General features: G+C 34.2%; 1 protein-coding gene across 16 annotated transcripts in view; it reads left to right on the forward strand.

The window, feature by feature from the left end:
• camk2b2 (calcium/calmodulin-dependent protein kinase (CaM kinase) II beta 2) overlaps positions 1 to 14,588 on the forward strand; it is a 64,641-nt gene that overhangs the window by 15,619 nt on the left and 34,434 nt on the right. For all 16 annotated transcript variants that reach the window (XR_012386599.1, XM_009305704.5, XM_009305705.5 and 13 more), the window contains exons 5-8: positions 2,710 to 2,775; positions 11,228 to 11,300; positions 12,354 to 12,456; positions 14,382 to 14,465. Coding sequence is in view for 15 of the 16 variants with exons in the window: in XM_009305704.5 (XP_009303979.1) it covers positions 2,710 to 2,775; positions 11,228 to 11,300; positions 12,354 to 12,456; positions 14,382 to 14,465 (326 nt within the window). In the remaining variant the exon portion in view is untranslated. The remainder of the gene's footprint in view (positions 1 to 2,709; positions 2,776 to 11,227; positions 11,301 to 12,353; positions 12,457 to 14,381; positions 14,466 to 14,588) is intronic.

The raw sequence follows: 14,588 nt of genomic DNA on the forward strand, positions 1-14,588 counted from the left end.
TGGTTTATCACAGTGCAATGAACCGCCACTTACTTGGCAGATTTATATACAGTTGAATTCAGAATTATTAGCCCCCTTTTTATTTTATTATTTTTTTTTATATTTCCCAAATTATTTTTAACAGATTGAGGAAATGTTCACAGTATGTCTGATAATATTTTTTCTTCTGGAGAAAGTCTTATTTGTTTTATTTCGGCTAGAATAAAAGCAGTTATTAATTTTTTAAACACCATTTTTGGGACAAAATTATTAACCCCTTTAAGCTTATTTTTTTTTGATAGTCTACAGAACAAACCATCATTATACAATAACTTGCCTAATTACCCTAACCTGTCTAGTTCACCTACTTATCCTAGTGAAGCCTTAAAATGTCACTTTAAGCTGTATAGAAGTGTCTTGAAGAATATCAAGTAAAATATTATTTACTGTCATCATAACAAAGAGAAAATAAATTAGTTATTAGAAATAAATTATTAAAACTATTACGCTTAGAAATGTGCTGAAACAATCTTCCCTCCATTAAACAGAAATTGGGGGAAAAAATAAACAGGGGCGCTAATAATACAGGGGGGCTAATAATTCTGACTTCAACTGTATTTGTAATTTGAGGTGGTGTGTGTGATGTGTTTGGTAAAGTAATTAGCATCTTTAGTGATTTTCAGCTAATTACACTGTCTTGTCCTGATATGTGGATATCCACAATATGTTTTTGCTGTAAAAGCAGACGTGGGTTTAGCTGGTTTTGATGCAAAATAAAATCTCCCTTTGTTAAAAAACAAAGAATTATCTTAAGTGACATTTATGAACAAAATATATTTTATTTACCAGCTAATAACCTCATCATTACATATAAAACGACACTTCTGAACCTGATCAGAGGAGCCTGATAGAAAATGCTCATTTACAAGAAAACAGGTCTGATGGATGCAGAGGGGTTTGCATCTCAACTCTTCAACTGTTTCTTAAAATGAAGTATAATGTGTTCAATAGGGGACAATGTTGTTGCTCAAACATCTAAAAAGAGCTTATTTTAGAGCAGTACTCGCAATACTGTGATGTTCCAAGGTTATCATACAGTCAGAATCTTATAAATGCCTAGGCTAGATGGCATGAGAACAGATACTGTGCTAAAATATAAGAGAGATTTTCAGTGTCTCTCTCTCTCTCACGCCCACTCAGCATCATCTCTCTCTCTCTGATCTGTTGTTTCCATGGAAACACTGGATCCGGGTTTCCCGCCTGAAACCCCAGTGATGCTGCTGTTCTGGAGGATTCCCTCATATCGTCTGTTTCTCTCTCAGCCATATTAACTGAGCTTGCTCAATAAATGCTGCACTCTGTGTTATTTGATGCTGATGTCTTTACAGTGCCATGTAAACATAGAGTTGAGGTCAGAATTATTACCCCCCCTCCATATTTACCCCCGATTTCTCTTTAAAGGAAAGAACACATTTATAATCATAATAGTGTTAATAACTCATCTCTTATAACTGATTTCTTTTCTCTTTGTCATGATGACAGTAAATAATATTCGACTAGATATTCTTCAAGACACTTCTATACAGCTTAAAGTGACATGTGAAGGCTTCACTAGGGTAATTAGGGTAAAGTTAGGGTAATTAGGCAAGTCATTGTATAACAGTGGTTTATTCTGGAGACAATCCAACACTAATATTGCTGAAGGGACTAATAATATTGAGCTTAAAATGGCTTTAAAACTATTAAAAACTGCTTTTATTCTATACGAAATCAGACTTTCTCCAGAAGAACAAATATTAGAGGAAATACTGTGAACAATTCCTGAATCTGTTCAACATCATTTGGGAAATATTAGACAAAGAAAACACAGGAGTGTGAATAATTAATAATAATATATGATAGTGGCGAATCATTATTGATAATAAATAATAGCAGCTCAGTGTTGCTCCAGAATTTCAGGCTGTTTTAGGCTGCTTTGTATCAACTTTACATTGCATTTGAAAGAAAAACTATTAAAGCATAATAAGTATCTCCAATCACTTATATCAATTGCTGTTACATTGGTTTTATTATTGGTTTATTTGAGAATGTTTTATTTATTATGAAAGAAAAACTATTGCACCATACTAAATGACACCACTCATCACATCATCACTTTGTATTAAAATCTATTATTTTATGTAGCTAGTTTAATTTAGTTTTATTTCAATATATTTTAACTTATTTTATTATGAAATATGAATCAGTTCATTAAAATAATAAATAAAACATATACATTCATAATTAATTATAAATGGATTTTTTATTTGTTATATTTATTTATTTATTTTTAAATTGTTTGACATTTTAGTTTAGCAAAATTAGTTTATTAGTTATTTTATTATTATATTTTAATATTATTATTATTATTATTATTATTCTTGTAAAAGTGTTTAGATTTATTTTATTAATATTTAAAAAATGTAATTAATAATATATAATGTTATTTATAAATAATAACTGTAATATTTAATTAATTGTTTAAATTTTTTTTTCAATTTTGTAATTATTTATTAGTGGTACATTTTACATGTTTTTTATGTATTTATTATTTTTATTATTATTATTATTGTCCAGTTTATATCTTAGTGTGTCCATTTCCCTATGGCCTGCCTGTAGAAATATCCTGCTCAGTATGAATCTCAGTATTTGAGGATAAATCGTGAATATAATATCTGTGTTTGTGTTCAGCGTCACAGGTGGAGAGCTGTTTGAAGACATCGTGGCCAGAGAATATTACAGTGAAGCGGACGCCAGGTAAATACGCCTCTACACACACACACACAAACACACACACACACACAAACACTTTCTCTCATTCACACTGTTTTATTTTGCAGCATTTATTTTGTATTGTTTATTAGGCAGACACTTAGAATAACAGTTATTGAGTTATATAATATATAGCAGGCACATGCATACATAAGGGCTTAACCTGTGCATGCCCTTTTTAGTCTTCGATAGAAAGTGCCCATCTAAAATGAACTGTAGTGCTCCCGCTCTTCTGATATTAAATGACAGAAATTTACTTTAAATTAATGACTGTTAAACTGCAGGAATATACAGTAAAATAACAGATATTAAATTACAGGAATTTACTTTAAATTAACGACTATTAAATTACAGGAATTTACCGTAAAATAACAGATATTATATTACAGAAATTTACTTTAAATTAACGACTATTAAATTACAAGAATTTACCGTAAAATAACAGATATTAAATTACAGGAATTTACCGTAAAATAGCAGATATTAAATTACAGGAATTTACCGTAAAATAGCAGATATTAAATTACAGGAATTTACCATAAAATAACAGATATTAAATTACAGGAATTTACAGCAAAATAACAGATATTAAATTACAAAAATGTACTGTAAAATAACAGATATTAACTTAGAGAAATTTACCGCAATATAACAGATATTAAATTACAGAAATTTTCTTTAATTTTAATTTCTGTAAAATTTCTGTAATTTACCATCTGTTATTTTACGGCAAATTTCTGTAATTTAACAGCAGTTATTTTATTTAGCTGGGATGCTGGAAAAAAACATAAAATAACGGCCAATAAATTACAGAAATGTATTATGAATTAACACCATTAAATTACAGAAATTTACCATAAATTTCTCTAATTGACCATCTGTTATTTTACTGTAAAAAAAAAAAAAAGTAATTTTACGCTTATGTTTGGGCACCCCAGCTAAAATTGAATTACGGCCGTTATTTTATTTTAGCTGGATGCCGAAACATAAACTTAAAATTACATTTTTTTTACAGTGTAGTTTAAAAACTTTATTATATTATTGATGCATTGTATAATAGATTTTTATTTTTTGATATGATGTATTCATATTTTGAATGACTAATTATTATTTTTTATTATAAAATAATGATTTATTATTAAACTATTATTATATTTGTTTATTATTATTTATATTAAACTTTTATTAAAAAGTATTAATAAGTATTTGTTGATGTTGTTATTATTATTAAAAATGTATTATAAAAACAAGATTTGTTATGTAATGTTTTTAATTGTTGCATTTTATAATATTTTTTTATAAAAGTAAATAGATTTTATATAAACATTTTATTGGTATTTTATCATTTATAACATATGTTAATATTTATTATTGTCTTTATTTTTAATATTACTGCTACTAAAATAATAATAATAAAAACAAAATATTTGTTTCAAAAAGTATGTATTAATAATATTTTTAAATTATTGATCCATTTTATGTAAGACAATAAATTTTATAATGTACAATTTTAATGCATTTCATAATACACAATGTTTAAAACAGTTTTATTATTAATACATTTGTTTATTTTATGATAATACATATTGTAATATTATAAAAAGTATATTGTAATGTTTAATAAATAGTATAATAACATTATATATAGTGTAATATTTTTCTATAATATCACTCTGATTCACTTTGTATTGTTTATTCTTCATTATTAGCTGCAGTATTAGGCTATTGAATACAATCATTTCTGCCTTTGTTCATCAGTGTTTTCTCATAGCCTGATGTTGCATGTGAGTGAGTGTCACAGTGTGTGTGTTTGTGTGTGTTTGTGTGTGTGTGTGTGTGTGTGTTCAGACGGTGTGCTGGAGTGTGTCAGTGTGTGGGCGACAGTCTCTGCTGCAGGTTCTCCTTTCCTCCTGTTTTCCCATCAGCTTCATCTTTTCTCCAGAGCATCTCTTCCTTTTTCCTTTTCCTCAGATTCACACACACACACACACACACACACACACACACACACACACACACACACACACACACACACACACAGTCGCACTCAGGAGAGCAGCTTTAGTCTGTTTGTCTGTGTGGGAGAGTGAGAAACAGAGGGAATGAGAGAGAGTCGCCAAGGGAGAAAACACACACACACACACACACACACACACACAATTCACTGTCACTGAGTCTGATATGTGCATTAACATTCTTCTTTAGCCCACACAAACACACACACTGTCACAACCACATATTTACACGCGCACACACACACACACACACACACACACCAACTAACCAACATACGCGCATATTTACACACACATACATACACAACTAACTCAAACACACACACAGGTAACGCACATACACACACACACACACACACACATGCACTAACTGGCTCAAACACACACACACACACCTGCACACCTGCACACACCCACACATGTACACACATTGAAGCCCATTTCCCACATGGTTTGAGAAGTGTGAGTGCTCTGAATCGGGCTCAGGTGTGGTTCAGTTGGCCCGGTTGGAAGAGTTGTGAGGGTGCGGTTCTGTTGGGCTTTGGCGTGGTGTACTTATAGTGTGAGTGTAAAGTGTGTCTGAGCCCGAAACTGAAGATGCGCCGTCACTTTAAGGGACTGTTTGATCTGGAGTTTTTAGTCATTCATTTCAGTCACAAGAGCACTTCGGCATGGTTCAAGACAACCGTGCTAGTGTGAGTACACCCTAAGAGCTTAGTTTTTCATGCGGGTGCAGATCCAAATGCAGGTTTATTAAGAACGGTCCAGCAAGCAACGGCCACAATCAGCAAACCGATGTATACAGGCAAATCCAGAGTCGTGGTCAAAAACACTGGCGGTTGGCAGGGCCAGACAGAATCTGCAGACATTTTCAGCTATTTCTGCGCAAAGTTTTGTAAAAAATCTGGGGATTTATACGGAATATTTTTTGGGAGTATCGTAACTAAAAACTTATTATATGAAATAATAAATAATACATTTACTAAATTTAATTTTTCTAATGCAAATCCAATTGGATGCACTTAATTGGCAAATCTCTCGTATAATGGTAACGACGGGGAGTGACACCAACAACAGAAGGTAGGATCCAAATGCAGGTTTAATCGTAGTCAGGCAAGCAATGGTCAATACAGGTGTAAACAGATGTATGAGGGCAATCCAGAGTCGAAGTCAAAATAACAGGCAGATGGTCAGAGGCAGGCAGCAAACAGAATTAAATAAATAAACAAGGCATGGATCAAAACACGGCAAAGGCAGACAAAGGAAACGCGTTGTAATGTCACTATCAGTAAACAAGACTCGGCAAACTGGATGGGTTCATGAGTGGCTTATAAGTGGTGAGATATGACAAGGTTCAGGTGGTGACTGCAATCAAGTTAGATGAATGAGCATGGGTGTCAGGGAGAAGTGCATGTATGAAAATGTAGTCCAGGAAAAGGCGGAAGTGTAGTTCTAAGTGTGTGTTTACCAGCAACATCTGGTGGTTGTTCGCTGGTGAACATGACAATAATATATCTGCTAAAAGACAGAACACACAGTTGAAGTCAGAATTATTCGCCCCCCTGTTTGTTTTTTACCCGTTTTCTGCTTAACGGAGAAAATATTTATTCAGCACATCTCTAATCATAACAGTGTTAATAACTCATCTCTAATAACTGATTTATTTTCTCTTTGTCATGATGACAGTAAATAATATTAGACTAGATATTCTTCTATACAGCTTAAGGTGACATTTAAAGGCTTCACTAGGTTATTTAGGGTAATTAGGCAGGTTATTACGTATCGATAGTTTGTTCTGTAGACTATCAGAAAATATATAGCTTAAAGGGGCTAATCAATTTGTCCTTAAAATGGTGTTTAAAAAATGAAAAACTGCTTTTATTCTAGCCGAAATAAAACAAACAAGACTTTCTCCAGAAGAATAAATATTATCAGACATACTGTGAACATTTCCTCAATCTGTTCAACATCATTTGGGAAATATTTAAAAAAGAGAAAAAAATTCAAAGGGGGGTGAATAAATCTGACTTCAACTGTATATATTTACAAACTGTATTGTAAAATAAATCACATAAACATTTTCATATTTGTTAATAATGTCACTGAAATTACTTTAAAAACTGAATTAGTATAAATTTACACACATTTACACAAGTAAATGAACAGACTCGATGAGGAGCTACAAATCTGCAGATTTCTGCGCACGCAGATTCTGTGTGGGCCTGGCGATGGGTCAGTACAGGCAGGCAGCAGACAACGTAAACAAACAAACAAGGCGAAGGTCAAAAACTGCAAATCAAGGCAAGGAAAACATGTCGTGATGTTCACAATACTGTTTACAAGACTCAGCACTGGTGTGTGTGTGTGTGTGTGTGTGTGTGTGTGTGTGTGTGTGTGTGTGTGTGTGTGTGTAATCACCGGAACTCGGGACAGGTGCGTGTGAGCGGTGCATGACTGCAACTTCTAGTCCATGTAATGGCTGATTTGTAGTCCGTTGCAATCCACATGTTCACCAGCAATCTGCAGTTGCTCGATTGCTGGTGATCATAACATGCAAACACACACACACACACACACACACACTGCCAGGGCTGGACTGGGGCAAAAAATCGGCCCTGGCATTTTGGGCCAGAGCGGCCCACTAAATTCAATCAAAATGCTATCTATCTATGCACGTCCAATATTTTTATGAACTCAAATTCTATAAAACACAAAAGCCATATATATGAAATAAATAAATAAATACAAACTGTAATCTCAATTTAATTTCTGTTTACTGTCCATAAAGATATTTGTTGAGTTCTAAAAAATACACTATTCATTCATTCATTCATTTTTCTTCGCATAAGTCCCTTATTTATCAGGGGTTGCCGCAGTAGAATGAACTGCCAACTATTCCAGCATGTTTTATGCAGCAGATGCCTTTCCAGCCACAACCCAATATTGGAAATCACCCATACACACTCATTCACACACACTCATACACTACGGCCAATTTAGCTTATTCAATACACTCTTCACTCAGCCTATATTCAATAATAAACATCACAAAAACTGCCTGCTGATGCATGGGTAAATCTTCAAAGGAAACAGTATTACATTTTAACCTCTTTCACCTCATCCTGCTTGCTGTTTCACCATCTAAACAATGAAGACATAATATAAGTCAAATTTGTTTCATTTTGATATTATGATTAACAGACACCAAACAGCCTCATGTAGCTGCATATTTATATGAGCATCATCTTCACTTTGCATATTTATAACAATTCAGGGCTTAAATATAACTGTCTTCTTTCATTTCCATTGAAAAGAATGAACTTTACCCCGTCTCTTTTGCAGAATATCAGTTTTAATAATCAATAATGTCCATTATAACAGTATACTTACATTAAATTTAAACGATAAAGGTAAGCAATCAGTCAATGTGCAGAATCAGTGTATGTGGTTACATAAATTAATATATTAGCTTATCTTTGCACTCAGCCAAAACAGTAACAGAACAAGTGATTCAAAAGACATAAGAGTTGTTAGATAGAGACAACAAGATGAATTCAATATCACGTTTAACAACTATAGTGAGATCAGATCCAGCAGATGAACTGTCTGACATGCACTATACTCTCACCTGGGGTTTATGCTCACCCGCTGAACTACTGGCTGCAGCTCTTGGCAGAGAGTGTGTGTGTGTGTGTGTGTGGTCACGTGATTTGCGCTTTTAGCCGTGTACCAGAATGAACGGAGAACTTTTCAGAATCGCTAAATGAAACGCCGGTGTATTTCCCGCGATTTCTCTGCGCCTCCCTTGCGTTTCTTCTCTTTGACTCTCGACAAATACACACAGACGACGCACGCTCACACCGAGTCCAAAATAGGAGTTTGTGATTGGGCCAGCCAAATGTCAGTAAAGAAAAGAACCAATGGGCTGCAAAGTGTCAAATGGGCCGGCCCGGTCTGTCTGTCCGGGAAAAAAAGCATCTTACTTATAGATAGTCACAGATCACAGAAGCGTCAATTAATAAGGCAGAAAAAAACGATAGGCTGCAAAGCCTTTTATGGGCCGATCAGATCATAAGACGATGATCAGCCCGGCCCAAAAAGTACGTCGGCCCACCGGGAAAGTGCCCGGTTTGCCAGATGGCCAGTCCGCCGCTGCACACTGGATAATTGAAGAATCCTAGAGTCCTGAAGTAGAAGAACTAGAAAACGGCATATTGTATGTTCTAGTTTTACAGCAAACACTCACACACACACACACACACACACACACACACACACACAGAGTGTCAGTAAATCAGCAGTACACACCCACACACACTGACTCACACGTCCACCTCTCTCTCTCAGACACACTCACACACACACACACACACACACACACACACACACACACACACACACACACACACACACACACACACACACACACACACACACCACTGTCAGAGAGTATATTCAGTCCACAATCAGGGCTGTTGTAGGGCCTCATGCCAGCCTCTTTCTCTCTGTCTTTCTGTCTCTTTCTCTCGCAATTCTATTCAATACAAAGTTGTGTTTTGGCACGACTGTAAGAATACAATATTGTCCAAATAAGCTGAAATATGTGGTTTATATTATATCGAATTATAGTTAAAGTCAGAATTATTCTCCCTTCTGTTAAATTTTTATGTATTTATTTTTTCTTTTTCCAGTTTTTCCCAAATGATGTTGAACAGATTCAGGAATTCTTCTGGAGAGAGTCTCATTTGTTTTATTTGGGCTAGAATAACAGCAGTGTTTAATTGTTGTAAAGCCATTTTAAGCTCAATATTATTGGCCCCTTCAGCAATATTAGTGTTGGATTGTCTCCAGAACAAACCACTGTTATACAATGACTTGCCTAATTACCCTAACTTTACCCTAATTACCCTAGTGAAGCCTTTACATGTCACTGTAAGCTGAACACTAGTGTCTTGAAGAATATCTAGTCTAATATTATGTGCTGTCATCATGGAGAAGAGAGAAGAAATCAGTTATTAAAGATGAGTTATTAAACTGTTATGATTAGAAATGTGCTGAAAACATCTTTCCTTTAAGCAGAAATTGGGGAAAAATAAACAGCAGGGTGAATAATTCTGACTTTAACTGTGAATGCTTTGTTATGATCATTTGTAATGCTAATTAATGTGAGATGCGCTATTCAAATAAGCTTGAATTGAATATATTGTCTCTCTCTGTGGGCGGTGAGATGCAGATGATCTTCTTGTGCCACTCAGTCTTCAGTGGGCAGGAGACGCGTCGTGTCTGAGCTCAAAACACAGACAAAATATCAACAAGCAGATTTTATTTCATCCAGTTGATTATACTTGTAAAACTGACCCTTCAGTTTTCTCTGCAGAGAAGATTCATTAATTTTAACCCAATTTAATTTAATTTAATTTAATTTAATTTAATAATTCAATTTAATTTAATGTATTACTTTATTTCCCTTAATTTTATTTTATTTTTTTTTATTTTTTTATTTTTCATTTTATTGTAATTTTATTTATTTAACTGTTTTATCTTATTTTATTTAGTTTTTATTTTATTTTATTTTACTTTAATTATTTAATTTAATCAATTTATTTAGCTTTATTTTTTATTTCACTTCAATTTAATTTAATTAAGTTTAATTTTAATTAACTTTATTCTTTATTATTTTGATTTATTTCACTTTTAATTTAAGTAATTTTTTTATTTTATTTTAATTCATTTAAAATATGTATTTACATTTGAATGTGTATTTATTTACATAATTTTTAAAATAAATCATAAAATCATTGAATATATTTTGAAAACACTATTTAAAATGAATAATATTTTAACCAATATAAAAAAATAATGAATGTTTTAAAATCATGACACATTTATAAATAAAATGAAAATGTTAATATATTATGACCCCGAATCAGTCAAATCATTAATTTATTACTATTATTATTATTATTTATTTAATTTGATCATTTATTTATTATTAAAATTGCATTTAAATGTTTTTATTTTCAGTATTATAAAAAACGCATCAAATGTATTTAATGTATATTATTTCATACATGCTTAAATACATAAACAATATTTTAAATACTAAAATCTATTTATTATAATAATAGATAATATAATGTTTATAATATATATAAAATAAAAAAATCTGAAATAAGCCAATTAGTTTATTATGTATGTATAAATGTTTGAATTAATTAATTAAAGTTACCTGGGCATAATTTAATCTGTGGATGATATCATTTGTTGTGTGTGTGTGTGTGTGTGTGTGTGTGTGTGCGTGCGTGTGTGTGTGTGTGTGTGTGTGTGTGTGTGTGTGTGTGTGTGTGTTTGTGTGTGTGTGTGTGTGTGTGTGTGTGCACGCACGCTCGGACTAACCTGCACCCCCTGCTGTTTGCATGCAGTCATTGCATCCAGCAGATCCTGGAGGCGGTGCTTCACTGCCATCAGATGGGCGTGGTCCACCGAGACCTCAAGGTGAGTGACAGATCCATCGAGGATTATTATTCATAAGGAGGTGTGGCTTCAAGCTCTGGAGATTCTGCATTGTGTTATGCATGCATCCATGGATGTGTGTGTGTGTGTGTGTGTGTGTGTGTCTGGCCTGTAACTGATCTTATATTGTTGCTTATTGATTGTGATTACAGTGTGAGGTAAGTGGGTGAGTTGTGAGTGTGTGTGCGTGTTTTCTGGATGTGGCTGGAGGTCATGAGTGTTTCACACATCCTACAGATTCTCAAGCAGAACTCTTCAAATCAACAGTCGAGACGCAGACATGCCGTCAGAGATGCATAAGAGAGATACAAAAAGATCCAGCAGATGGAGCGTTAACACACACACACACACACACACATGCACACATATACACATATGCATATATGACTGTACACACAAACATTCAAACATACACATGCATACTGTATATAACCACACACTCTCACGCACACACATGCATTGATAACCTCACACATATGCATATATAACCGCACACACTCACACATACAGAAACATATACATATGCATAGAACCACACACAGACACATATGCATGCATACATAACCACACACACACTCCACATATGCATATATAACCACACTCATACACATATGCATGTATAACCACACACACACACTCACATTTACATATATGCATATAACCACACACATACACACATTTTCATTTGCATATATAACGACACTCACACGTACACATATCCATATATAACCACACATATATGCATATATTCACATGCACAAATACGCGAGCGTAAACATGCATATATAAGCATACACACACGTCTACACAATAACCACACGCATGCACACAAATGCACATGCATACTTGTATAACCACACACACATACAGAGTCATATATGTGCATAGAGATATTTATATTTATGTATAAACGCACACACCTTTAACTATGTTTCCCATAGTGCTTTGCTCATGTGTGTGCATGTGCGTGTGTGAGCGAGTGTTGTAGATCTGCTTCAGCAGTAATATGAGTGTTTCCCCTTGTGTCCCCCTCAGCCGGAGAACCTGCTCTTGGCCAGTAAATGCAAGAATGCCGCCGTCAAGTTGGCAGATTTTGGTCTGGCCATCGAAGTACAGGGAGACCAGCAGGCCTGGTTCGGTATGCGAACACTGCAGACTCTGCTTTGCATCATTTCTTGATTAATTTGCAACCCAGGCTGACTGGAAACACATGCTTTAGCCTACCGTTTTACGAAATGTAAAATACTTTGCTTCGGGTCCATTTTGATGCACAGAAATTTTGATGAAATACATTACTTATTGTATGTTTCATATGACAAATCCATTAGAGGGCGCTGTACACATTTTGAATCTAAAATACGTCACTTAGGTTAAGTTTTATTGTACGTTTCAGATGACAAATCCACTAGAGGGCACTGTCTGGATTTTGAATCTGAAGTATGTTACTTAAGGTGTGTTTTGTTGTACGTTTCAGATGACAAATCCACTAGAGGGCGCCGTCTACATTTTTGTGAATCCAAAATATGTTACTTGGGTTTCGTTTCATTAACGTGTTAGTTTTTAGTTTACATTTTTGCAAAACGAAAAATATTATACTCCAGGTATGTGTTGTTTTACGTTTCAGATGACAGGTCCACTAGAGGGCGCTGTCTACATTTTTTGAGAGTCTGATATATGTTTCGGTTATGTTTTATTGTGCATTTCAGTTGATAAATCCTGCCGCCAAAAGCCGCCATCTACATTCTGAATATGAAATACATTACCTATGGTATGTTTTGTTGTATGTTTCATATGACAAATCCACTAGAGGGCGCTGTCTACATTTTGAATCTGAATTACGTCACTTAAGTTAAGTTTTACTGTTAGTTTCAGTTGACAAATCCACTAGAGGGCGCTGACTACATTTTTAATCTAAAATACGTCACTTAGGTTACGTTTTATTGTTAGTTTCAGTTGACAAATCCACTAGAGGGCGCTGACTACATTTTGAATCTGAATTACATCACTTAAGTTAAGTTTTACTGTTAGTTTCAGTTGACAAATCCACTAGAGGGCGCTGTCTACATTTTTAATCTGAATTACATCACTTAAGTTTTACTGTTAGTTTCAGTTGACAAATCCACTAGAGGGCGCTGACTACATTTTGAATCTGAATTACATCACTTAAGTTAAGTTTTACTGTTAGTTTCAGTTGACAAATCCACTAGAGGGCGCTGTCTACATTTTTAATCTGAAATAAGCCACTTAGGTTAAGTTTTATTGTTGGTTTCAGTTGGCAAATCCCCTAGAGGGCGCTGACTACATTTTGAACCTGAAATACGTCACTTAAGTTTTATTGTACGTTTCAGATGAGAAATCCACTGGAGGGCGCTGTTGACAGTCTTAATCTGGAAAAAAAGTTGCTTAGGTTATATTGTATTGTACGTTTCATTTGTTGTATTTATTTTATGTTTTTCAATGGACAACGGAAATAATTAATTATTAGTTATGTCCCTGCAAAGATAATTTATGTGATGTTCATTTGACCTAAAAATGGCACTCAAACATATGTTGAAGTACATTTTTGAAGGTCCTGAAAAGTGGCTGATGTAAGTATTTCCAATGAGCCTGTGTTATTAGTTTGCTTATTCCAAACACATGCTGATACACAGAGCTGGACAGTAATGGATTACTAATTTTTAATAACTGAATAGTTTTCTCTTTGCCATGATGACAGTACATAATATTTTTTTATTTAAAGGCTTAACTGGGTTAATTAGGCAAGGGGAATTGGGCAAGTCATTGTATAATGATGGTTTGTTCTGGTTTGTTTAGATTTGATATCGCTTAAGGGGGTTAATAATATTGGCCTTAAAATGTTTTTTAAAAATAAATAAAACAAAAGACTTTCTCCAGAAGAACAAATATTAGAGGAAATACTGTGAAAGATTTCCTGAATCTGTTCAACATCATTTGGGAAATATTTAAACATTCACAGTGGGGCGAATAATTCTGACTCTGACTGTAAATATTCACTGTACATATTGCTCATATTCATGAGAGTGTGTTCACTTTTGCGCGCAGGATTTGCTGGAACGCCGGGTTATCTTTCTCCAGAGGTGCTCCGGAAAGAAGCGTATGGGAAGCCGGTGGACATTTGGGCGTGTGGTGAGTTGTGTGTTTATCTCAGTTTGATGCGGAGAGATCTTCTCATGCCGCTTTCATGCTTCTCTGCAGCTTCTCTATTTTTCGCCCTTTCATTACTCACATCAGTAGGAGGAATGTGGCTGC

This window comes from Danio rerio, chromosome 10, assembly GCF_049306965.1.
Source record: "Danio rerio strain Tuebingen ecotype United States chromosome 10, GRCz12tu, whole genome shotgun sequence".
Classification (NCBI taxonomy): Eukaryota; Metazoa; Chordata; class Actinopteri; order Cypriniformes; family Danionidae; genus Danio; species Danio rerio.